This window comes from Pteropus alecto, unplaced genomic scaffold (assembly GCF_000325575.1).
Source record: "Pteropus alecto unplaced genomic scaffold, ASM32557v1 scaffold86, whole genome shotgun sequence".
NCBI classification, from domain to species: domain Eukaryota; kingdom Metazoa; phylum Chordata; class Mammalia; order Chiroptera; family Pteropodidae; genus Pteropus; species Pteropus alecto.
In genome coordinates this window covers 21609872-21634745 of record NW_006442109.1, presented here as the reverse complement: position 1 = coordinate 21634745, position 24874 = coordinate 21609872, and the positions used below count along the sequence as shown (strand labels likewise).

The window sequence follows — 24874 nt, the reverse complement described above, 5'->3', positions numbered from 1 at the left end:
TAACGAGCGCATATGTTTAAGTGGCCTAAGTAAATATATGTCTTGATGTGCCCTGGTCAGCTCCAGTTTATATCTATTTTCCAGGTATGATATTAATAATGTTCACCCTTCCACCTTCAAAAATATCCTGTTTAAATGATAAGTTATATGATCACACAAAAACCAAAGAAAGAAAATATCAGTGATGAAGAACTGTCTCAGACTAGTCAAGTCTCTTGGCTATGGATCTAGCTGTGCGATACTTGCTCAAGGTCAACAAGAAAGATAAAAATTAATTTAAAAAATTCATGACATATGCCTTCCTTTTGAGAAAAGAAAAAAAAAGTAGGAAACGATCTGAAAATTAGCTGACCCTTACATTGATATTAATATTAATACTAGCAAAGCAGACATTTTGGAGGTATAGCAACTAGAAAGACAGCACGGTCAGTCCCTTGTGAGCCTGAAATTCCAGCTTTAAAAAGGAAGGACACAAAGTCAGTAAACATGGTGAGACTTGAGCTAAACATGGCGTTCAGGGGACTTTACTCTGCTAAGCGCCACACTGTGATATAAGCTGAGACCAGCCACTGTTAAGGAAGGAGTAGGGCTTGGAAATAGGAATGTATGTCTCTCCTATTTCCTTTCTCCTCCAATAAAGAATATTCAGATGTTCTGGGACTGCTCTCTGCTTTTTTCTCTCATAATAGGCACATTAGGAGAACAAAATAGACAAATAAAAAGACAGAGTTTAGGGAAAGCTGATTTAAAGTATATTAGAAAACAATCTATTAGAGAAAAGTAGAACTGTGAATCCCTGAAATTCCATCAATGTGGTACCTGTATCACACAGCATTCTCTTTCTTTCAATGGCTGAAATTACAAATTAAGTCTACTGAATTTCTTTAAGAACACTAAAATTGGTGATACTTGGTACTAAATGCCTGAATTTAAAGATAGACTCGGCTTCTAATTCCCCAATGGATCATCCAATTATCTAGTATGAAAACTTGAGACAGTCCCTGCTTTATAACCATTAATTTTACTCTGTAGTGGATAGATATACAATCTCCATGCAAACCCTAGAACTGGCTCAGGGCTATATTTAAATTGGGAATTCTGAGAGGGGGGTACAGACTCCTTCTGGGCATGTTCCCTTGGCCCCACGGACTCTGTCTCAAAAAGACAGGTATAGAAGAAGAAAAGCTTGGGTTTCAGTGTGATACTGAAAGTAAAACAATGAGCCTGGACACTATTTTGTACCCAAACAAGAGTTCATTTTCATCTTTCCTTATCCACTATTACATATCAATTAGATAGATAGACGATGATGATAGATAGATAGATAGATAGATAGATAGATAGATAGATAGATAGATAGAGATATAGCTATAGCTATTGAGCTCAGATTTTATAATTGTTTGCGAGTCTGTGATGGGGCAGGTAGGGAAATATGGTTCAAAATCATTGTATTCATATTTCAAAGTCAATGTCCTCAAATATAACCCCTAAATAAGGAGGCAAACAACATTACATGAAAAATCAGATAACAATCAGATCCATAGCTTGAGGTAGCAATAGACTAACTGATGATAGGGTAGGATGCAAAGAATACCTAACTGGTTTTGATAAATGGGTGATAGAAGAAATAATTTCAAAAAATTCAGAGGAGAAAAAATTATCAGAGGAAAGAGTAATCATGGACTAGGAAGTTTAGAAGCTTTCATGAAGGAGAACTGTGACAGGTCTCAGAGGATTCAAAAGCAAAAATGGCTACATAATTTTCAGGGCCCAGTGCAAAATATGTGTGACTCCCCCCTTGTTCGAAGTTTATCAAAATAATTTCTGCATAGCAACAGAAGATCAATAACAAATTTGAAGTCTTTCAGAGTGTGGACCCTATTTAACTGTACAGGTCATATAACCATGAAGTTGGCCTTGCCCATAAGCTATGTAGAAAGGATATGAGCAAAGGTAAGACAGCAGAAAGACCAAACTACCTTAAAAATTATGTTTTATTTTTCAAAAACAAAGTGTTGGAATATGGAGAACTTGCAAGTCCGTGAAGTCTCCATAAGCACCAACCTACCTTTCATAAGAAATTCTACTCATGGTTGAGAAATCATAATCTGGAAAGTAGAGAGCCTTATAACTGGACACAAAATGCAAAATTCCCAAATATAAACTACACTAGGCGAACACAGACCTCTGAAAGAATTCCTAGCAAAACATGAGAAATATATTAAGGTAACAATGACTAATGATATTACCTAACTTTGTTATATAACTTACCCATAGTACTAGAGTATTCATCAATCTATCAATGCTTGTCCTTTTAAATTTTGTCTTACCACTGTTCTGCATTAGTTTAGTGTCAGGACCTGCAAAAGAAAAAAAAAATTTTTAATAACAACTTTGAAATGATTACATAATGATGAGGAGGAAGTGGTAGAGTAGGAGGAATTCCCACTGGTATCAAATATTCCTGAAAAGAAAAGAATATAGTTTTCAAAGTAATTCAACTTTTACTAAGAGCAAGCAAAAGCCTTTACTAAGTTGTATATAATTCTCAACTGGTGGCTTAACAACAACTCTGGAAACCGTAGGAGAGTTGGTCTCCTTTGAACAGGATAAATCCAAACAGAACTTGTAGCTGAAAGGTTTAAGAAATGCTATTTTTCAATAATCTGTGTACAGATATGCTTACAGTGTGAAGCAGTTAAAAATAATTAAATCACAAAGTAAGGAATAATTTGGAAATGTTAAAAAGAATGCAGTAATAAACATAAATCAGAACACTAAAGTTAAAAATGGAAAGTTAAAATAAGAAATCAAATTCTGGATCTGTTTCTCAAAAAGATTTTAGGTACCTTTAATGGAAAAACCAGAATAACTCCAAACAGTACATGAGCAAGTAATTTAATCCTTTATTGTGTATTACATACTGTGTATATAATATATATTTTATGTAAGGGCAAGAATTGTCTTAAATCTTATGTTCGATTTACTTTAGGTAAATAAATATATTATCTCATGATATATTTACTAAGTGTGTTGTTCAAGGAATTCTAATATTATTAACTGCTTTAGAAGTAGAATATGTGATGGTTAACAGAGGAGAATATTAGAGTATATTGCTAAGGAAATTCCTCGTGGACAAAGAAGACGCTAAGTAGAAGCAATTGAGTTTTGATTATATGACTTCTCTAGTGTTCCCTCTCCACATCATCTTCCCATGATTATTATCAATTCATGCAGCCATTTAATATAGGAAGACAGGGGAAATGAAAGAAAGGAGAGAAGAGAGGCACACATGAAATTTTACGCCATTCTACAAGTCAGGGAAGAATGGGAACATCCTTAAAGACTTCCATTTACATTAAAGACAAATTTAAGCAAATATTGAGTCTCAGAATAATTTGCTGTCTTGAGTTAGAAATTGTACCCTAATGTCCTATTCTCAGCCACTGCAGTGTAAAGAAGGCCACCCACATTTTCTCAGAATTGTTTATTAAATTCATATGGGCATTGAGGGTGGGAAATATTTCATCTATAGTAAAGATCGCAAAGGGCAAACAAAGTTTGTGATTGCTAAAAGCTGAAATATTGACAGAGCAGTTTTGTGTTAAAAATTTACATTTCTTGGGCCTACATACACACACAGACTAGCAAAGTATCTACTTAATGGATTTTTAAGCATTTATTTAAATATATCCACAGATGTTGATATACACATCTCTTCTTTCCCTTATAGCCACTGTTCTCTTGAAAGAATTTTCTCTACTCAGTAGCTCTTATTTCCTCATCTCCTATTCATTACTCCACCTAGTTTCTAGGCCAATCACTTTACCTAAACAAAACTGATGTTATCATCAATATTCTTCATACCTTCTTTGCTCTCTCAGCAGCCTATGACACTGTTGTCTATTCCATCCTTTTGAAACACACGCTTCCCTTAACTTCTGTGTTTCGATGTTCTTCTGCTTTTCCTCCTACCTCTTTGGTAGCTCCCTCTTTGTCTTCTATGATGCCCACTCCTCTCTATGCAGCCATGAAATATTGAGATTCATTAAGACTCAGGCATAGGCCATCTTTTCTTCTTTCTCGATCTACCTTCCGTGGGCAGTCTCATCTAAGACCACAACTCCAATTACCAACTATAGGCCAAATGTATATATCTAGCTCAGATTGCCCCTCTGAGCTCTAAAAATGCATATATTTAAATCTATATCTTTAATTGCCTATATGACATTTTCATATGAATCTGCCTAAGCACTCCCCCACTTCTGACCCCAGTGGTCCTTGTCTAGTCTAACTTGTGATCTTCAGGCATATGTCCAGCTCTATCCTCTATATTCCAGTGTTCTTTATTTCAGGCACCATCATTCATCCAGTTGTGAAAGCTGGGAGAAACCTAGAAGTCTAGTCTATCTCCATGACTCCCACTCTAATCCAAAGTCCCATAATCTCTCAAATGGACTATAATAAAAGCCTAGTAATTTTGTTTCCCTGTATCCACTCTGCTCCCAAATCTAATCAATATATTTCCTCCTTCCCCACCACAATCATACATTCTTTTTTAATTTATTTATTTTAATGTTTCAAGTATACAGTACATTGGTTAGACATCTATGTAGTTCATAAAACGATCCCCCAATTGATCCCTCCCTCTCCTGACCCTCTATCTAGCTAACATATTAATGCTAAATACATTCCCTATGCCATGCTCCCCATCCCTGTGACCATCCGTCAGCTATTAATTTGTACTTCTTTAACCCTTCACCCCATTCTCCTGGCCCCCCAACTCTCCCTCCCCTCTGTCCATCACCAAATTGTCTGTTTTTGATTAGTTTGTTCTTTTTATTTCTTAGATTCCACATATAAGTGAAATCATAAATTGTTTATCTTTCTCTGTCTGACTTAAATACCTTCTAGGTCCATCAAAGCAATATCTTTTTCTATCCTCTTCCTTTTAGTCTGTGTCTTTTAATCTGAAGTGAGTCTCTTGTAGGCAGCATGTGAGGGTCTTGTTTTCTTATCCTTTCAGCCACTCTATCTTTTAGTCGGAGCGCTTAATTCTTTTTCATTTGAGGTACTTATTGATAGGAATGTAGTTGTTACCATTCTTTATTCCTGTTTTTGATACATGCTTTTTCTTCTTAAAGAAGTCCCTCCAACATTTCCTGTAATACTGGCTTGTCTGGGAAGATCTTTATCTGTCCTTCGACTCTAAATGATAGCTTGCTGGATAAATTATTCTTGATTGTAGCCTTTCTGTCCTGCATAGTTTCTTTTGAGAAATCAGCTGCCAGTCTTATGGGTGTTCCCTTGTAGGTAATTATCTGCTTTTCTCTTGCTGCTTTTAATATTCTTTCTTTGTATTTAACCTTTGGCATTTTAATTATGATGTGTCTTGGCATGGGCCTCTTTGGATTCCTGGTTTTGGGGGTTCTCTGAGCTTTCTGGGGTTGTATGTCCATTTCCTTCACCAGGTTAGGGAAATTTTTCATCATTATTTCTTCAAATAGCTGTTCAACATCTTGTTTTCGTTTGGGTACTCCGATCAGATGGGCATTTTGACCTTTAATAGTGTCCCATATGCTCCTTAAATTATTTTCATAGTCTTGGCATCTTTTTTCTTGCCATTCTAATTGAGTGTCCTTAGCTTTCCTGTCTTCTAGATAAGGCATTTGATCCTCTTCTTTATTCACTTTGTTTATTCCTTTGTTTATTCCATTTAATATACTTCTCATCTCAGATCATGTATTCTTCATTTCAGACTGGTTCCTTTTTATAATTTCAATTTCAATTTCCATTTTTATGTTTTTTATCTCTTTGTTGAAGTTCTCACAGAATTTATCTACAATTCCCAAAAGTTCATTGAGCCTCCTTATAACCAGTATTTTGAACTCTACATTTGTTAGATTACTTGACTCCATTATATCTGGATCTCTGTTCTGTTCTCTCATATAGTTTCTGCTTCTTTGTCTTCCTATTTTGGCTGCCTTTCTATGTCTATTTCTAAGTACTAAGCAAAGCTCTTAAGTCTCCCAGTCTTAGTAGTGTGGATTTGTGAAGTAGGTGTCCCATGGCACAGTCCTAAGAGGGGTTCAGCTGCAGGCCAAATTTAGCTCAAGCTCTGCCCCTCCAGTGCCACCTGTTAAAATTCAGCAAGCAATCCACAGACACTGTGCTTATACTTGCCTCACAAGGCCACACCAGAAATCGAGGCCAGCTGCCTCCAGTGTAAGTCCAAGCACTGTTCAGCAAGGAGCACCTGACTCACTGAGAATATACCTGGATGTGGCTTGGGTGGGGCCACCAGTTAGGGGAGGTGGGGTTTCAGAGAATCCTCTGGGCAGAGCGACCTGTTATCTAGTTTGATGATGACTCGGTTATGGCAGCACTGTGTCCACGCACTGGGAGGGGTGAGGGCTCAACAGGGAACAATGGATACCACTGGCACTTCTGTACAGAGCGAGTCTCGCTTTGGTCCTCACTCTGACAATGTTTCCCTGTAATTCCCTGGTACCCCCTGCACACAGCTGAATGGGCACTGGTGCTCCGAGTGAGCACTTCTGTCACCGCGAAAATCCGCTCACAGACACAGCCTCTTTAAGGGGCGTCTGCCGCTGCCACTGCCTCCATCTCACTCAGCTGCTAGAGACCGGGCAGCCCCACTTCCTTGCCCCATCCTACCTGCCATTACAGGGTGATTTATTGGATTTATCCCTAGTTGTATGGCTTGTTCATCTAGATCCCAGGCAATTTTTCCTCGCTGTTTGCTCCTTGTTTCCATCACAACTTTGATTTGGTCACCAGAGGGATAAACAGAGCCTCTATCATCTATGCCTTTTTTATCCTCCCCAATTATACATTCTTTCCAGGACCTGCTATTTACCAACTTTACAAACACTGTAGTCAAGAGTGAACCTTTCAAATTTAACACATAAACACATACCATCTGTTTGAAAACTTGCAATGGCTTTCCAATGCTCTTAGGATCAAGACCAAAATTCCTGATGCAGACCGCAAGATCCTACATGGCCCAGGCCCTATGTATGTCTCCAGACACATGTCTATCTCTATCCTCCATGCTCTCCACTCTCCATACTGGCCTGCTTAAGTTTTTTTTTAACCTCACTATCATCATTCCTGCCACAGGTCCTTTGTCCATAATGTGCCCTTTAGCTAACTTGCTTTTTCTCTTCACAGTCCTGCATTATATACTCTTGTGAGGCCACATTCTTTTTTTTAGAGCACTTATCTCAGTTTGAAATTATATATTTATTACTACAATTATTGGAGATTAATGTCTCTTGTCTCCTACCAGACTCAAAATCATGTAAGTGAAGGAACTGTATTTGTTTTATTCACATTCATAATCACAAATGAGTAATTAGCATAGTCCTTGACACGTAGTAGGCACTCAGTAAATAATTGTTTAATGAACTCATTAATTTATTAATCATCTGCTATGTTTTAGGCAATGTACGTATGTGCTTTTCAATTATTATCTCAGCTAATTCCTAAAACAAGCCAATAAATTACGTACTATTATCCTTAGTTTACTAATAATGAACCTGAGGCTTAAGTAACTTGACTGAGATTTCTTGTCTAGTAGGTATCAGAGCCAGAATTTGAACCCAGATATAGCTACCTCTAAAGCTCTTAACTGTTATTTTAAAAACTATATGAAATAGTCCATTAACTCACTAATTCACTGACTCATTCAATTGACGTATATTTAAGACTATGACTCATTCAGAGTCCAAACAGGAAATAGATGACACATTGAGCAAGGATAATTGAGGGAAGGTTTATTTATAAAGGGACTCTAAAAAGTGAACATGGGAGTATAGGGGAGGCAAAAGGTTAATGCAATAACCAAGGACTTAGTAGCAATCGAGACATTTCCACGTAAGCCAGAAGGGAGGAATGAGGGGAGAGAGTGCTTACTGGACCCTAGAGGTATGTAGAGTTTGTAGCCTTTAAAGGAAGAGTGACTTTATGTTGAGGGACCCAGCTAGCCTGAAATGATTATACAGAAGGCAGTCTGGAAGAATAAATACTTCGATCTCAGTGTTCTTTCTCCCTTTGATCTCTTCCCAGGGATCCCAACTAAAAGCCTAAGTTCAAGGAAATCTATTAGTGTAAACCATGCAAGTCAGCCTCCCAGGTCAGAGAGAAGAGTGGAAAAGGGTGACGGTAGATCTGGAGGGGCAAATAAAGACATCCAGCACAAAAACCTACTGTGCACCAGTGCTGACTCCCATGTGGAGTGGAGTCTCCTCAAATGGATAAGGCTTTACTCTCAGAAATAAGGCTTTCTCCTCTCTTGAGCATAAAAGAAAAGTCTTTAACCAGGGAGGCATGGCCTGGCTGCTATTAGACCCTCATAAATTATAGATTTGTAAAGTAAACCATGTCTGTCTCATCTATATTTCTTGTACAATCCTCAATGGCAGGTATAATTACAGTAATAATACAGAAAGAATAGTTAATAATTCATTTTGAATAACTTCCATAAGATCTAGCTATTCACCTAGAACTAGTTCCCCAAATTAGATGTCTCAAGACTTAAGGCTTCTGAGACATGATCCGTTCAGCTTTGACACTGATGAAACCAACCATTCCTCCGCCTGCCAACATTCCAGTTAAGCTTTCTATTAACGTTTGTGCCCAGACTAAAGTCAATGGAGGCATGCTCTGCTTTACAAATATCTGCCTCATGAAGGTTCCCTGCCAAAAATCAGACTACATCATAAAAGAAGAGGATGTTCCCCCATTTCCCCTTGCCAAGATCCAAAGAGCAATACCCACATCTCAGTGTATGGAGCAGGCAATGCATTCTGAATTGATGCTGAAAGAAAGGAGAAGCAGGGAAAGGAGGAAAATAACATTTGTCAAGCATCCCCTTCCATGTGCATTGTCTCACTGAGCTTTCACAATGACTGTCTGATGTACTTATTATTATCCCCATTTGCAGCAGAGAAACTAAAGCTTACGAAGTTTAAGAAATCGAGGCTTAGCATCCTACAGCTGGTAAACAAATCTGAACCCAGATCTGTCCAATCCAAATTCTGTGAACTTTCTGTTTTACTGCCTTAGAGGGAGATCATTTCAATTTATCACCCCACTTCTTTCAATGTAGGAGAATTTTTCCATAGAGCCAATCTTATGAAGAAAAACTTGGCCCCTGAGTGGCTCATAGCAGCTGTCCTAGCTTAACATGCCTTCACTGAACCATAGTCCTGAATTAGTCTTTCCAAACAAGATCACACAAATGCAAACAAAATTTTGGGCTACAGCCCACTCGTAGGATGAAGCACTCACATTTCTGCGATGACAGGGAGCAAATCAGGAGGGTCCTTTCCATCAGAGGACCTTCAAGAAGTCTCCCCTTTATTAAGTAGGAAGGTAAACGAAGTTTAATTTATAGGCTTCGCTCTCTTTTTCTCAGTGCAAGAACAACACAAATAAAGAAATATATGATCATGGGTTTATTTCCCTGACAAAAAGAATGAAAGCATCTGATGAATTATAAAACCAGATTCATTCCCAGATAAAAGCACGTACACTGTCTCATTTCTAGGGATTTCCCAAGTCCTTTCAATGGCAATGCCCCAAGCTGCAAAAGCCTTACTAACACCAACAGCTGAGAGTATTTAGGAAGAATTGGGAGGACTTTTCTAGGTTTGGAACCCTTCTAAGTCTTTAATGAACATTTTGTTGTTGTTGAGGAAAGACAGTTAAGAAAAACATTCCATTTTTGATTGCACATATAGTCAATGGACCCAAAACACATCTTAATTTGGTGTCACAATAAACAGGATTTTTAAAAATAAAGGGCTGGCAATTGAAGCCATGAGTACAATTTGAGTGGCTTTAGGAAATGGTGCTACTGTAAGCTTCCTTAGCAAAGGAGTGTCACCTTGGGCTCATAAAGTAGAGAACGAAAAATGGTCAGCAAAAAGAGTAAGAGGCAACTCCCCTCCCTCCCCTGACTTTTAACACCACCTTCATCACACAGTCTTTCCAGAACCTGTTATTCTATTGACAAACAGTCGAAGAAGTCTCAAAGTATAAACAGAAATGATTGCAGGATCTCCAAGAAACCTTTCCAAAAGAATTATTTGACCTTCATAAACTACAAAATTAACAGCAGAGCAGGGGGCTTTCTTTCATACTGCTTCTATACCTTAAAGTCAAGCTGATTAACACACACAATGATGGGAATGATTGAGATGGGGTTAAAGAAAGAGAAATTAAACAGTAGGTATCTGATAGCCACCAAGTAATTAAGGCTCAAGCACCCGATGTCAGTTCCTCACACAATGGGACCACACGAACTATTTCCAGAGCATTGGTGTCTTCCCCTGGTGCCCTGCACTCTGCAGTCAACCCAGGATGGCACCTCAGGTGTACTAAAAGCACTGTGCTCGTCCAATCTGGAGAGCCGCAGACCATGACCAGAAAGGGATCCCCGTAGCTGACCCTGGGCAGTCAGCGGTACCTGCAAAAATAACCATTCCAAAACACCAGCTGGTGTTTCTCAGGACGCAGCCCCTCAGGATTATCTTCTTGTTGTCGAGGGAGTGCTTGCTGTCATTCCAAGAGAGGACTCCCATGAATTTATCTAGTTTGTTGTTAGGTGCCTCACAGACAACAATCCCTGAAAAATAAAAAAAAAATAATAATAATAAAAAGCCTCTTTATGACTCACCTTGATCTCTTTTTAGAAGCCCACAGGACTTGGTTACCACCCTACTTCTCATATAGAGTAAATTTTACCTTCTCTTTTGGTAGCAGAGTGTTCCACATACAAGATTGTGCTGGGGAAAATAAGCTAGGAGATGAAAATCCATTGAAAGTTTTGAACATAGCTTTCTGCACTATCCAAGTAAGAATAGAAAGCTCGAGAGCCCTGGGGTATTTTTTTTCCTTAAAAAAAATCACTTATCTCTATTTATAGTTTGAAAAGATAAAGCAGGGACTGTCCTAAAAGTTTTCCTTATTCCATATCTTTTTTACTGAATGTGAACTTTCTCACAGGTTAAGATGGCATACTTCCAGTTTCAGAACCAAAGTTAATAGGGTCTTTCTAGTCTCATAATCAGAATTTTGAGGGTTCGCCTATATTCCACCCCCAAGAAACCTGGGCTTTGTTTGCTATGTGTGCCTGAGAAAGCGTGTGATTCCTTTCAGCTGTTCTATGCTTCTTATCTTGATTAGATTCAGAGTTCTGGGGACTCTCAAAGGCACCATATAACTTGCCCCAACCTGGCCTGAAGATGTTTCTAGTTTTTTGGGTTTTTTTAATTCCAAGCCCATTCCAAACCAAAGGCCATGCCCATTCCAAATCAATTAATCAATTCGTTCCATTATTTCAATAAGAATGTACACTTCCAAGGAGGTGGTTCTCTTGATAGAAAAAGAAACCAGAAATAATCTTTTATGGATCCTATCACAAAATAAAACTATTAGATTAAAATACATTTGCATCGCAAACGATTGGGGTTTAAATTTTTGTAAGTAATGAGTACAAAGACTTGAAAGGAGTCTTTCAAGGGAGGGAGCAAGGAAGGATAAGAGGCTGTAGGTAGATCCAAACAGGGTTCGGCCAGAATCAGGGGGAGATTAATACACACAAAAGTCTCTCTCTAGCAAACGATAAAAATGTATTTATTTAATCAGAAGCCAAATGGTAGGTTGGAACACAATAAATAGCATTTGGAAAATAAAAAGAGAGGCATGTCTTCGGCACCGATTGAAGGAAAAGGAGACCAGCCCAGCGCAAAGAACCTATCTATTATTACACTGCTATGAGCACCTTCTGAACTTAGAACATGCTTCCATAGCTTCCCTTTTAAAACTTTTAGACACAGGTGACAGCAGCCAGTTTTCACAGGGCCTCATCACTTCTGATCTACCAGATTACTAACATTAATAGACATTGCATGAAAAAAAAAACCCTGAAAGAAATGAATGTCTTGAGGCCTCAGAACTGCTTTTTCAAATTCCATCTCTCTTTCTTTATAACAAAAGTGCTTCCTAAATACCCACCACTCAGGCACTCACTGGCATCTTCCCAGACATTCACCGTTAAATGAGAGAGTGCTGGCACAAGGATTTGGATGAGGCTAAATAACTGTACTAGTCACTTGTTATATACAAGGAAGTGGCTGAATTTTTGTTCCCCCCATTACAGCCTATCACTGATATTAAAAAGTAAATTAAAACTGATTTCAACTGGCCCAAGCTGTTTAGATAGTTACATTGTGGAAGGAGAGAACTTTTTCTAAATTCTAAGAATTTAGTATCTTTTTTTTTTGACCAATAATTTTCATTCCTAAATTTTGTAGAACCTAAACTTGAGTGTCACTGGCGAAACTGACATGAAATAACAGTTGACAGCAACCTTTAAAGCTTATTTCAGTTTCTTGACCCAAGACTCAATTTTTCAGACTTCAAATTTGGCCAAAAAAAAAGTGTTTTGGGCAAAAACAACATAATGCACAGTCCCTGCCAATAAGAATATAAAAAACAGGCTCATTTGAACATTTTTATTGTAGCAAGCAAAGACTGACATGCAGGCAAATGCAGCCTTGAACACGTAGGCTTGCTTCTCCCTGGCCCCAGGGCTCGTCCACTTCTGGCCTAACACTAAGGGCGTGAGGCATGGTTCTAGACAGGAACAGGCAGTAAGATCAAGGGGTTCTGCTGAGGTGTTTGGAGAGCAAGCCCCAATTCAGACTTTCTCAAAGAGCATGGTTCCAGTGATTTAAGTACTAAATACAGGACCTGGTCGAAACGATATGGTAGGAACAAAGCCAAACTACATATTTTATCTTCAGGAGTGCTCAGCTTCCCCTTTCTTAGCCCTGTTAGCACAAAATGCAAGCTTTCTAATTCCTTTTCTGTCCCTTTCTGAAAGAGATGAACAGGTTCCTTTGAAGGGAGCACTGTATTTACTTCTATATCTCCATAACCTATCATACTACCCACATAGTAGGATCTTAACTAATATTTGTTGTAGAGATGGATGGAAACACTTTCAGATGGTGGATTAGAGTAGATCTAAGATGAATAAAAAAAGTGGGCATATTCCCATTGTAATAATGATAAAGGGATTAGAAGACCTAATAGCCTAGTCACAATGGAAGGCTTAGATTAAATCTAACTCTAAGGGGATACAAATAGACCTGAGAACACTGGGGAAAAAAAAAAAAGATGGGAACCTTAAAGCACATTAAAAGCAACCAAAAATATATTCCAGGCATAAAGCAAAATAAAGACTAGGGGAAAACTCTAGAACCCTTCTTCCTTTTGCTAATAATATCAGAGAAGAGTAACAGGCAGTAAACAGTTTGACAATGGATGAGAAAACTGTTTAGGAAAAACAGCATTGTTCTCATATAGTTAGTCACTGAAAACATGTCTAGAGCACAAAGTCATCTTTAATGGACAATAAAACAATTGGGGGAAAAAATCATGCCAATAATGAAGTATAAATATAACCAAATGAGCCAGTCACATTTGTTTGCCCCTCTGAAGAGAACATACATAAAAGCAGGTAGTGATTCATACAATTCACAATCACGCAGAAATGCTCTAAGCCCATTCTAAACAAAATCCACAAGATTTCATTCTGGACCTTCCTCGGCACTCTAAATTTAGTCAAATTGTTCATTAATTAGCAACCTAATAACCTCTAGAAACTATTTACTTGAAAATGGAAATCTGTAGTTTATCATGAGAATGGAGCTCAGTATCCAGTACACCATAATTTTCCAGAGAAGTTGGCTTTATTTCTCTGTGTAAATTGTTAGCAATATTTCATGATTATCTGTATTGTAACTCTTCCACAAGAGAATTTATTTATTAAATAAGATGTCATTATTGCTGTTCAAGAGTTTCTCCAGCCGAGAGCCTCTCAGAATTTAGGAGATTATCCACTATTGTTGCCCTAATAATTGTGATAAATATTTTTGTCTTAGAAAAAGGAGTGTCTCCTTCCTGCTTTCTAAAGTTTCTTGATTCTTCAGCCATCAAGCCTCATGACCACATCGACAGCAGCAATAAAGAGGGAAGTAATTCTTCCTGTCTTTACATGGAATTTGTGTCTCATGCAGTCACATCAGCTATGTTTCTGGGCTGTGCTTCTGTCTAGGTGAATGGGAAACCTATCTGTTAGGTAAGAACAAAAAAGTCACAAGATAATAACCAAGCTTTTTTGTTTTGTTTTCAACCCAAAAGAGATGCCTGTGTTTCTGTGTTTTAATTACACACATGCTATTCTTTAGAAAGGATCACAAAATACCTGAAATAAAGAGTCAACCTTTCCTCAGTTCAGAACTCAGCATTAACAGTCGTACAAAATATGTAAACTTGTCATAAGTTGCAAAAAACAGATCTCAGTCCAGTCAGTAACAATATGCAAAAGATTCTTAAACACATTTGGACAATTTACAACTGGGGCTTTCCCCAAAGCATTAAAATGTCCAGCTTACAAATGTATAATTGACAAGGATTTCTAGTTACTTATTTGTAAACGCTTATCAATTCACATAAGATTTTTACATGAAAAATCAAGGCCCACTGTGTTTTTATACTTATTATATTAGATCAAGTTATATATCTTTTCTTATAAAATTCAGCAGACTACATATCAATTTTTTTCTGATGTTGAAATGTATAAAAGATTTCTATAAGAACTTGTCAAATAAACCTAACTCTATCTTTCATGTACTGGTTTCTGTTTGGTGAGCTCTTTTATAAACTCTCGATCCTAACATTCGAGATCATCAAGAACATTGCTATTTTTAAAAAAATATGATGTCATCTGAGCCCTGGATGGACTTGATCTGTGGTGATTAATTTTGTACCATTAGGTTTAGAGTATTCTTCTAATTTATGTCTTACCCTACCCTAACCTTGGCCTTATCAGTGGCTAAGTGGTCGTTGATTCTGCCAATTCTCCAATGCTGCATTTCTCCTTATACTTTAAAGCCTCTCGTGTCCCTTTGTAGAATAAGCTTTGCCAGCTGTCCTGGGTTCATATTCTGGCTTCTCCGCTTAGTAAACATGTGACATTGGGAAAGTTAGTCGGTTTATCTGGGTCTCAGATTCCTTGCCCATAAATTGGAGTTAATAATAATTTCTTCCTCTCAGGGCTATAAAGATTTAATAAGACTGTATGCAATTACTTAGCATGGTATCTGATACATAGTGAAAAACATTCATGTGTCAGCACCATGTTTAGGTTCTGAGAACTTTAGGACATTTACCTAATTAAAAGTTTCTTTGGGGATGAACACATGTTTAAGTGTATTCTCCCCTGGGTTCTAAGCTCTATGAAAGCAAGGCCTGGGTCTAACTTATTAACCACTGTATTCTGAGCCTTAGCAAATCCTTTTCATTGTGTTAAAGATAAATTTACTGAGTGAACCAACAAGTGACTGAGTAAATGAATGAAAGAAAAAAATAAATGAAAGCTTATGACATGCCTACCGAGGCCATCAGCAAAACACTGTCCTTGGGTTTAGGTGCCAAAATGGGGAGTCAGGGAGACTTATAAGTGATATCCTAAATCCCCACCCATCTCAGTGTAGACCTCGATGTCCTCAGCTTGGAGGTTTCAGTGGAGATTTCTCTAAGGATAGTAGTAGGACATTCGAGTCTTCGGATACTTAGAAGATATAAGACAGAGACAGAACACTGTAGTTTGGTGCTAGAGAAAGTATTTTGGCAAGTCTCATAATAAAAACCACACAGTAACTAGAAGCAAAAATAATGCCATACCCAGAATTGCCCAGAAGTCACAAGCTAAAAGATATACTTAGCACAGACAGGCGTGCCTCATATGTCTGTCTCATCTACGTGACCTTGCCATAGCTAGGCAGGCCATTTCCAAATGTACACAAGCTGATATCAACTTTTTTAATTTAAATAAAGGAATGCAATATCTGGTTTTAATTCCCATGACTCAAGGTAGTCTTTTTGTATCACCAAAGGAAACCCTGAAATCTATTTATATTCCTTTATGACAAAGATGAATAGAGGAGACAAAAAAGAGGAAGTAGGAAAAGAATGGGGCAGTAAAAGGATCAAAAAAAGCTTGATAATACATATGGAGTTATTTTATAATTCCACATACTTCATATTTTGTCTTGTCCTTAAGAGGCACTTAATAAATAGATTTACTAAACTAATTAACATGGAGAGAGTGATGAAACAAAAATAGATAAACAGAAAAAGACAATGTGGGTAGAGAAAATAAATAAAGTAACATAAAAAGTGGAAAAGGAAAATGGAGAGAGAATAATAAGAAAGAATGAAAAAAGGGAAGAAGGGGAAAAGAACTGGTGAAATGGGATAGTTAGAGAAATGTGTGTACATAGTGTTCAGTGTGCCAATGTGTGTGTCAGAGAGGCAGGGAGAGATTGAAATTAAGAGTGAAAACTAAGGCTAAGAAAGAAAAGAACAGAGGAAAGTGGAAGGCTCTAGGAAAGCAGGAGAATTGTGGGAAGGATTTAGGGTTTGTTAACTATCTCAACTGTCAGTCTTTTCACACAACATCTTGCATCACCCTCGTGATCTTTACATTTGGCTACTAACGGGACACCTAATTCGTATGTTGTATCTAATTTATTTCCCCTTAATCCTTCTATTCACTCTTCAGATGCATTCTTGAAACAAACAAACCAAAAAAAAAAAAAAAAACAGATTTTAATAAGGCTAAACCTATAAAATATTATATTGCCTAAAATGTTAAGGTAGACTGAAATTCGACCCAAGATTTAAGAATGAAAAAGCAAATTTAGCAGAAACCTAGATTTTAACCCAGAAGTGTACGGGCCTCATGCATTTGGCATTATCTGTCCTCTGAAACATGGCCACAGTTAAAGTATAAATGATAGAAAAGAGAGGTCTGTGTTGCCTTTAACAATTATATGTCAGAGATTTGGTGAGTTACCTATGCTGTGTGAAGCAAATTCAGGCTACGCCTAGTAAGTCATGATTATTACTGCATTTTAAAAATAAAGTCCATGAAGTTTGAAAAGAGACTATTTTATATATAAGCAAGTCCTTTAACCTTTCAGGATACTTCATCTTTTAAAAGAAATTAGATGATGATGTTTTAGATGAGGAAGTGTTTTCTTGCTGCAGCCTGAGCAACACTGCTTGTATTGGTTTAAATTTGGGCTTCTGTGTTAAATTGTGTTTGGGGGGAGGATTTTGAAGTAAAGGCATTGTAAAACCACCTCATAGGAGAGGACCCAGCACTCTAGCTTTGTCCTACAAGGCCCCATTTGGAAGCTTTCTCCACATCCTATCATTTCATACTTCATTCCCAATCTTTTTACTTTAGGCCCTTCTTTAGCTCTCCTACTTCTTTCTGGGGGCTGATGGTAACTTACCCCCAACTCTCTGGCATTTGGGACCATTTATTCACTCATTCAGCAAATATTTATTGAGCACTTACTATGTGCTAGACTTCGTTCTAGGAACCAGTGAGCAAAACAAAGATTCTTGTGTGGCTACATTTGCAGCAGTAGAGATGGACAATAAAAAATAAACTTAGAAAATAAATACGTTAAAGTGTACATCAGATGGTAGTAAGTGCTATAAGAAGATAAGGTAGAGCCGGGTAGGGGGAATTGAGAGATGAGGAGTCATGTCGAGAAGGAGGATTCTTGGCCCTGTTCCTGTGGTCCATGCAAGAAATCCACCTACTCCAGCCTGACCCTTTATAAGCTATCCTGGTATTGACCTACAGTCAGAGTTCTTGAAGGGTGTGGTAGTGACAGCACTCAACAAATATTCGTACTTATTATTTCTCAGGCTCCCTCGCAGTTAGGTCAGGCCCATGTGACTCATGCTGGCCAATAAAATGTGAGAGGAAGAGGCAATTAAAAGTTAGCTTGTCTCTTTCATCTCTTCTTTACTTTGATCTGCTGATGTTAGAGACCATTAGTCTAGGCACCATGGCTACAAAATGGAGAAAGCCACTCAATCTGCATCAGAATGTGACATGAGTAAGAAATAAACTTTTACTATTTATATCACTAAAATTTCAGGGTTGTCTATAACTGAATCATAGCGTAAGCTATCTTGGCCAATACCTATAAAAGAAAGTGAACTGGGTAATTATAATAATCATTTTCTGTTTTTTGATGGTAAGGAAAAACTAAAAATCATGAATTTTTACCTCCTCTTAGATTGACAGAGGTGTAAGGGTACAATTCTGGCAAAAAAAGAAATGAATAATGGTAAATTATATGTAGGTTGACCTTTTAGGACTCCATAAATATTCTATGAGGTATTTTAAGCAAGAATTTTAATTTATGAACACAATTTACTTTTCTTGGATTCACATAACAGTAAAATTTCATTGAAAAAATTACTTAGTAGAAAATGTGTAATTTGTTTTAATCTAATCAAAATATTTCTTGAGCCATTCAAAGTTTCCTGGCTATTTCCCTGACTTAAATCTCAAACTGGAGGAATATTTTTTTCTATAAACATTTGTTATAACAGCACTCTTTTAAGAGAGATTAAAATATTAACAGAATCCAGATGGAGTTTACAAGTAAATGCAGAGCATAAGCAATATAAGCTCTAAACGGTGCACTGGAGACACTTTATAATGTAAAGTTGCCTGTGCTTTAATTCATGGGATCCTCGTCCACATTTTCCTTTAGAGAACTCTAAGGAAAACATTTTGGAAGATAGTCTCAAACTTATAAAGATTTGTTAATAAATAAAACCAATCTGTATGGAAATAATGATATTCAAAACCAGGCACACAAGTGCGTAAAGCAAGAGACCATTGAGCAGCGGCAGGAAGGCCCCAAAGATTCTCCTACAGCCTGTTGTGGTGCCTACAGTCCTACCATTACTGGCTCTTTCTTTTAACTCAAAAAATGTCACTTCTCTGTGACACCTTTAACAGAAACAAAAAAAACAAGATCGCAGGAACAGAACAGGTAGAGGAAGGTATCCTGAGGAGCAGGGGACTGGGTTGAAAGGTATGAAGATAGTGACAATAGAACGGTAGTCTGAAAGGATAACAGCTGACCAACGGAGTAATAAGTCAGAATATTCTTCCAAAACAGCTACTATCTTTAAGACCTTATGCCAGGAACTATGCAAGATACAGAAATACATGAGGCAGGATTACTGTCTTCACTAAGTTTGTAGTGTGATGTTTGGTCTTTGTTATGGAGCCAGAGAATGGATTCACATAACAGTAAATGGATTCACATATCCAGTTAGACCTAGACCTGGAAATAAATGTGGCCTGCATTCATTCTTGGCAAGCCCTCATAGGGCTCCAGTGAGGCCAAGGTCAGGTAAGTGAAGGGTATTGTGAGACTAAAGGGAACCAGATCTACAGAAGAGGAAATAAGAATGAAATGAACCATGACCTGGTAAAGTCGTCCTCCCCTTGGTAAACATTTTTACTCTTTAGCGTGAGAGGAGATGACAGGGTTTGATGCCTGGAGAATTTTATGTCCTTCCATCAAATTTAAAAAAGAGAACATAAATTGGATTTCAGATAATTAGTTTCTTACTTTTTTTGTTACAAAAGCTCTTTGGTTTTGAGATTTTTGTATGTTTGTCTGTTTTAAACACTTACCGTCAAACTTTGCAAGTCTGCTAATATCTGTTCCAAGTTCTGAGGTAACTGATAGCGCATGGCGGACTTTAAGGTTCGTTTCCCTGTGAAAGTAATTGACATGACTTGAAGTTTCATATGGAACAGCCCAACAGCATCTTACACAAAGCAATCAGGCTGGTACAGCACATGCAAAATCCAACACAAGAGATCTGAAGAATTCCCTTTGAATGTCATTCACATCCCTCACACTGTCTCAGGAAAGTGAACAGGGCTTTGCAGGCTCCTAAGAATTGGCATTCCACCCATGGCACATCTGTATAATGACACAGTAATCTGTTTTGCTATTGGAAAGAACAGAGGACATAATAAATATGGCTTTATTCGAACCTCCTCAGACATCATGCATGAGTTACAAAACACATTAGGAACAGAAACGCAGTTACCAAATAAAGAAGGCCAGTATCACTCCAAAGTCTACTATCTACATAGGAGTTTTACTTGAAAAAGATGGTCATGGCTAATTTCATAGTAGCTTAAATTTAAATGGGAAAAAGACACTTTATAATGTAAAGTTGCCTGTGCTTTAATTCATGGGATCCTCGTCCACATTTTCCTTTAGAGAACTCTAAGGAAAACATTTTGGAAGATAGTCTCAAACTTATAAAGATTTGTTAATAAATAAAACCAATCTGTATGGAAATAATGATATTCAAAACCAGGCACACAAGTGCGTAAAGCAAGAGACCATTGAGCAGCGGCAGGAAGGCCCCAAAGATTCTCCTACAGCCTGTTGTGGTGCCTACAGTCCTACCATTACTGGCTCTTTCTTTTAACTCAAAAAATGTCACTTCTCTGTGACACCTTTAACAGAAACAAAAAAAACAAGATCGCAGGAACAGAACAGGTAGAGGAAGGTATCCTGAGGAGCAGGGGACTGGGTTGAAAGGTATGAAGATAGTGACAATAGAACGGTAGTCTGAAAGGATAACAGCTGACCAACGGAGTAATAAGTCAGAATATTCTTCCAAAACAGCTACTATCTTTAAGACCTTATGCCAGGAACTATGCAAGATACAGAAATACATGAGGCAGGATTACTGTCTTCACTAAGTTTGTAGTGTGATGTTTGGTCTTTGTTATGGAGCCAGAGAATGGATTCACATAACAGTAAATGGATTCACATATCCAGTTAGACCTAGACCTGGAAATAAATGTGGCCTGCATTCATTCTTGGCAAGCCCTCATAGGGCTCCAGTGAGGCCAAGGTCAGGTAAGTGAAGGGTATTGTGAGACTAAAGGGAACCAGATCTACAGAAGAGGAAATAAGAATGAAATGAACCATGACCTGGTAAAGTCGTCCTCCCCTTGGTAAACATTTTTACTCTTTAGCGTGAGAGGAGATGACAGGGTTTGATGCCTGGAGAATTTTATGTCCTTCCATCAAATTTAAAAAAGAGAACATAAATTGGATTTCAGATAATTAGTTTCTTACTTTTTTTGTTACAAAAGCTCTTTGGTTTTGAGATTTTTGTATGTTTGTCTGTTTTAAACACTTACCGTCAAACTTTGCAAGTCTGCTAATATCTGTTCCAAGTTCTGAGGTAACTGATAGCGCATGGCGGACTTTAAGGTTCGTTTCCCTGTGAAAGTAATTGACATGACTTGAAGTTTCATATGGAACAGCCCAACAGCATCTTACACAAAGCAATCAGGCTGGTACAGCACATGCAAAATCCAACACAAGAGATCTGAAGAATTCCCTTTGAATGTCATTCACATCCCTCACACTGTCTCAGGAAAGTGAACAGGGCTTTGCAGGCTCCTAAGAATTGGCATTCCACCCATGGCACATCTGTATAATGACACAGTAATCTGTTTTGCTATTGGAAAGAACAGAGGACATAATAAATATGGCTTTATTCGAACCTCCTCAGACATCATGCATGAGTTACAAAACACATTAGGAACAGAAACGCAGTTACCAAATAAAGAAGGCCAGTATCACTCCAAAGTCTACTATCTACATAGGAGTTTTACTTGAAAAAGATGGTCATGGCTAATTTCATAGTAGCTTAAATTTAAATGGGAAAAAGAATACGGTTTTCTTTTTTTTTTTTTTTTTTTTTAATCAATCCAAGAATCCCATAAGTAAGTCTAGAATCGAACAACCAAACAGAAACTCAGAGGGTCACAGTGAGCTGGTCATCTGCCAGGCAGGACCACACATACAGGATAGATGGCTGCTCTCTGGAATTCATGAAATGACCAGCAGTGAAGATTTTATTACCATCACTCACATCTTGTGTTTAAGAATTTGCCATGCCAGTTTTCTCACTGAGTTCAACCTAATTCTCTCCTACTGTAGTTTAAAATCATCTGTCAGAGTTCTATTTTGTGTGGCAATATTTAGTAGTGGGTTCATTCAGTCAACAAATATTGATTGAATACATATCATAGTCACCCATGATACTCAATGCTGCCCCACAAGGGTTACAGTCCTCTTGAGGGAAACAAGTAGTAGGTTAAAAAGCAGATATCGCCTTTTGGAAGTACATGTCAAACGATGAAATAATGGAATTTGGAGAAGCGAAAAGCAGATACTTGAGAAGGCATTTAATCTAAACTTTCCATAAATGAGTTTCACAATGATGTTAAGACAATATGAACTCTATAGGCATGCTCATTGGTGAAATAACTTTCTGCAGGAAACACTGAGTCAGATGTATAACTGAAGTTACTTTGTTCAAAAGTAATAGCATTGATACAAATCTGTTAATTCCTAGGAAGCAGAGATGAGCAGACATTAAGATAATCAAGAACTTCATAATTGAAGCAGAAATTGAGCTGGGTTTGATGGACAACAGTGAGATACTGGTGTTTGAGGCTAAAAGACTCATGTGTCCATTAATTAAACAATTTTTCAAATGCTAGAAACGAGCCAGACAGTCCTCATTCCTTAACCCAATCCAAAACATCGTGTTATCCATCAAAGTTGTTCATCATCTTAAGTTATTTCCTCAGGAATCTTTCCAATAACTTACTTCCACCTTCAGACGTAGAAACTAAAGGGAAAAAATAATTGCACATAGGCCTTATGATAAAAAAAATATTTCCCAAGACTCCTGATTAATACCTTTAGTGTCATGCCATACTCTTCCTTAATCTGCCTCAGTATCTTGAAAACTTCAAAATGATTTTTAGCATAAAGGATAATACAGAAACATTCTGGATACTCTTTACTCTGTTTCCCCTAATAGTAAAACCTTACGAAACTATATCACAATATCACAACAAGGATATTGATATTGACACAGTCAAGATACAGAACATCTCCATCACCATAAAGATTCCTCGGGTTGCCTTTTGTAGCCACACCCACTTCCCTGCCTCCTCCCACCCATGCTTAACTCCTGGCAACCACCAACCTGTTGTCCATTTCTATAATTTTGCCATTTCAAGAAAGTTATATAAATGAAAGAAAACAGTATGCAAACTTTTGAGATTGGCTTTTTTACTTAACATAATTCTCTGAAGATTCATTCAAGTTGTTGCATATATCAATTTTTCATTCCTTTTTATTGCTCATTAGTATTCCATGGTATGTATACAACACAATTCATTCAACTATTCACCCACTGAAGGGCATGTAAGTTGGTTTTAGTTTTGAGACGTAACAAATAAAGCTGCCATAAACATTTGTGTGCAAGTTTTTATGTAAACATAAGTCAAATTGCTCTGGGATAAATGCCTAGGAGTAAAATTGCTGGGTTGTATGGTAGTCACATGTTTAATTTTTTAAGAAACTACAGAACTGTTTTCCAGAGTGATTATAGCATTCTACATTCCTATCAGCAATGTGTGACTGATCCTGTTTCTCTACATCCTTGCCAGCATTTGGAGTTGTCACTATTTTTATTTGAGCCATTCTAATAGGTATGTGGTGATTATATTATTGTGGTTTTAATTTTAATTTCCCTAATGGCTAATGATGTTGAATATCTTTTCATGTGCTTATTTGCCATCTGTATGTCATCTTTGGTGAAATGTTCCTTTATATCATTTGCCAGTTTTCTAATTGAATTGTTTGGGGGTTTTTTGCTGTTGAGTTTTGAACATTTTTCATTCAATCAAGATACAAGTCCTTTGTCAGACAGATGGTTTGCAAATATTTTCTCCTAGTCTATAGCTTATTTTTTTCTCCTCTTCACAGGGTTTTTTGCATAGCAAAAAAATTTAATTTGATGCAGTCCAGTTTATCAAATTTTCCTTTTATGGATTATGAATTTTGAGTAAATCTAAGAACTCTTTGACTTGCCCTAGACTTTGAAGATTTTCTCCTATGCTTTTGTCTAAAATTTTTATAGTTTTATGTTTTACATTAGAATTCAATTTTCTTAATAATTATAGGACTATTCGAATTATATATTTTATATTGGATGAGTTGCGACAGTTTGTTTTTTGATGAAGTGGCTCATTTCATCTGTGTTGTTAAATTTGTGTTAATAAAGTATTTCCTTATCCTTCTGATGTCTATAGGATCTATTATAATAACCCCTGGTTCATTCGTGATATTGTTAATTTGTATCTTCTCTTTTCTTTCTTTTTCAGTCTTCTTAAAGGCTTGTAGATTTTATTGATATTTTCAAAGAGTAAGCTCTTTGTTTCATCAATTGTCTCTATTGTTTTTCTGTTTTCAAGTTCATTGATTTCTGCTCTTGTTTTCATCTCCTTCGAATTTATTTTGAATATATTTTGCTATTTTCTAGGTTCTTGAAATGGGAGATTAGACTATTGGTTTGAGACTTTTTCTTTTTTCAAGTGTATGCATTTGTTGCTATAAATATTCCTCTCAGCATTATTTTTGCTTCTGCCCAAATCAGAGCATTAAACACAGGCCAAACTCTATTTGAATGGCTCAATATGACAATGATTCCAGAGGCAGTGGTTAAAACCATGGGCTCTTTTGTCAAACTGCCAAATTTGAGTCCTGGCTTCACTCTTTAAAAGTTTGGCAAAAATTACTCAGTCTAGAACTTGATTTCTTCAGGACTTATATAGTACCTACTTCAGGATTAAAAAGATAAAACTCATCTAAAAAACATTTATGATATCTTTAAAATGTAATTATTCAATAAATGTTTTTATGCCAGACAAATAAATTGAATCCACTGAAACAGAATTACTTTATGGTATATAACTAAATTCTAAATTAACATCAACGTCAAAATTGCATCATACTCCATTTCTCTCTTCTCTCTCAGTGTCTTC

At 37.1% G+C, this 24874-nt stretch overlaps 1 protein-coding gene across 1 annotated transcript in view; it reads right to left on the bottom strand.

The window, feature by feature from the left end:
• Nucleotides 1-24874, bottom strand: part of ATP8B4 (ATPase phospholipid transporting 8B4 (putative)) — a 145363-nt gene that overhangs the window by 80221 nt on the left and 40268 nt on the right. The window contains 3 exon segments of the mRNA XM_025038751.1: nucleotides 2272-2360; nucleotides 10496-10654; nucleotides 21164-21246. Of these exon segments, the coding sequence (XP_024894519.1) occupies nucleotides 2272-2360; nucleotides 10496-10654; nucleotides 21164-21246 (331 nt within the window).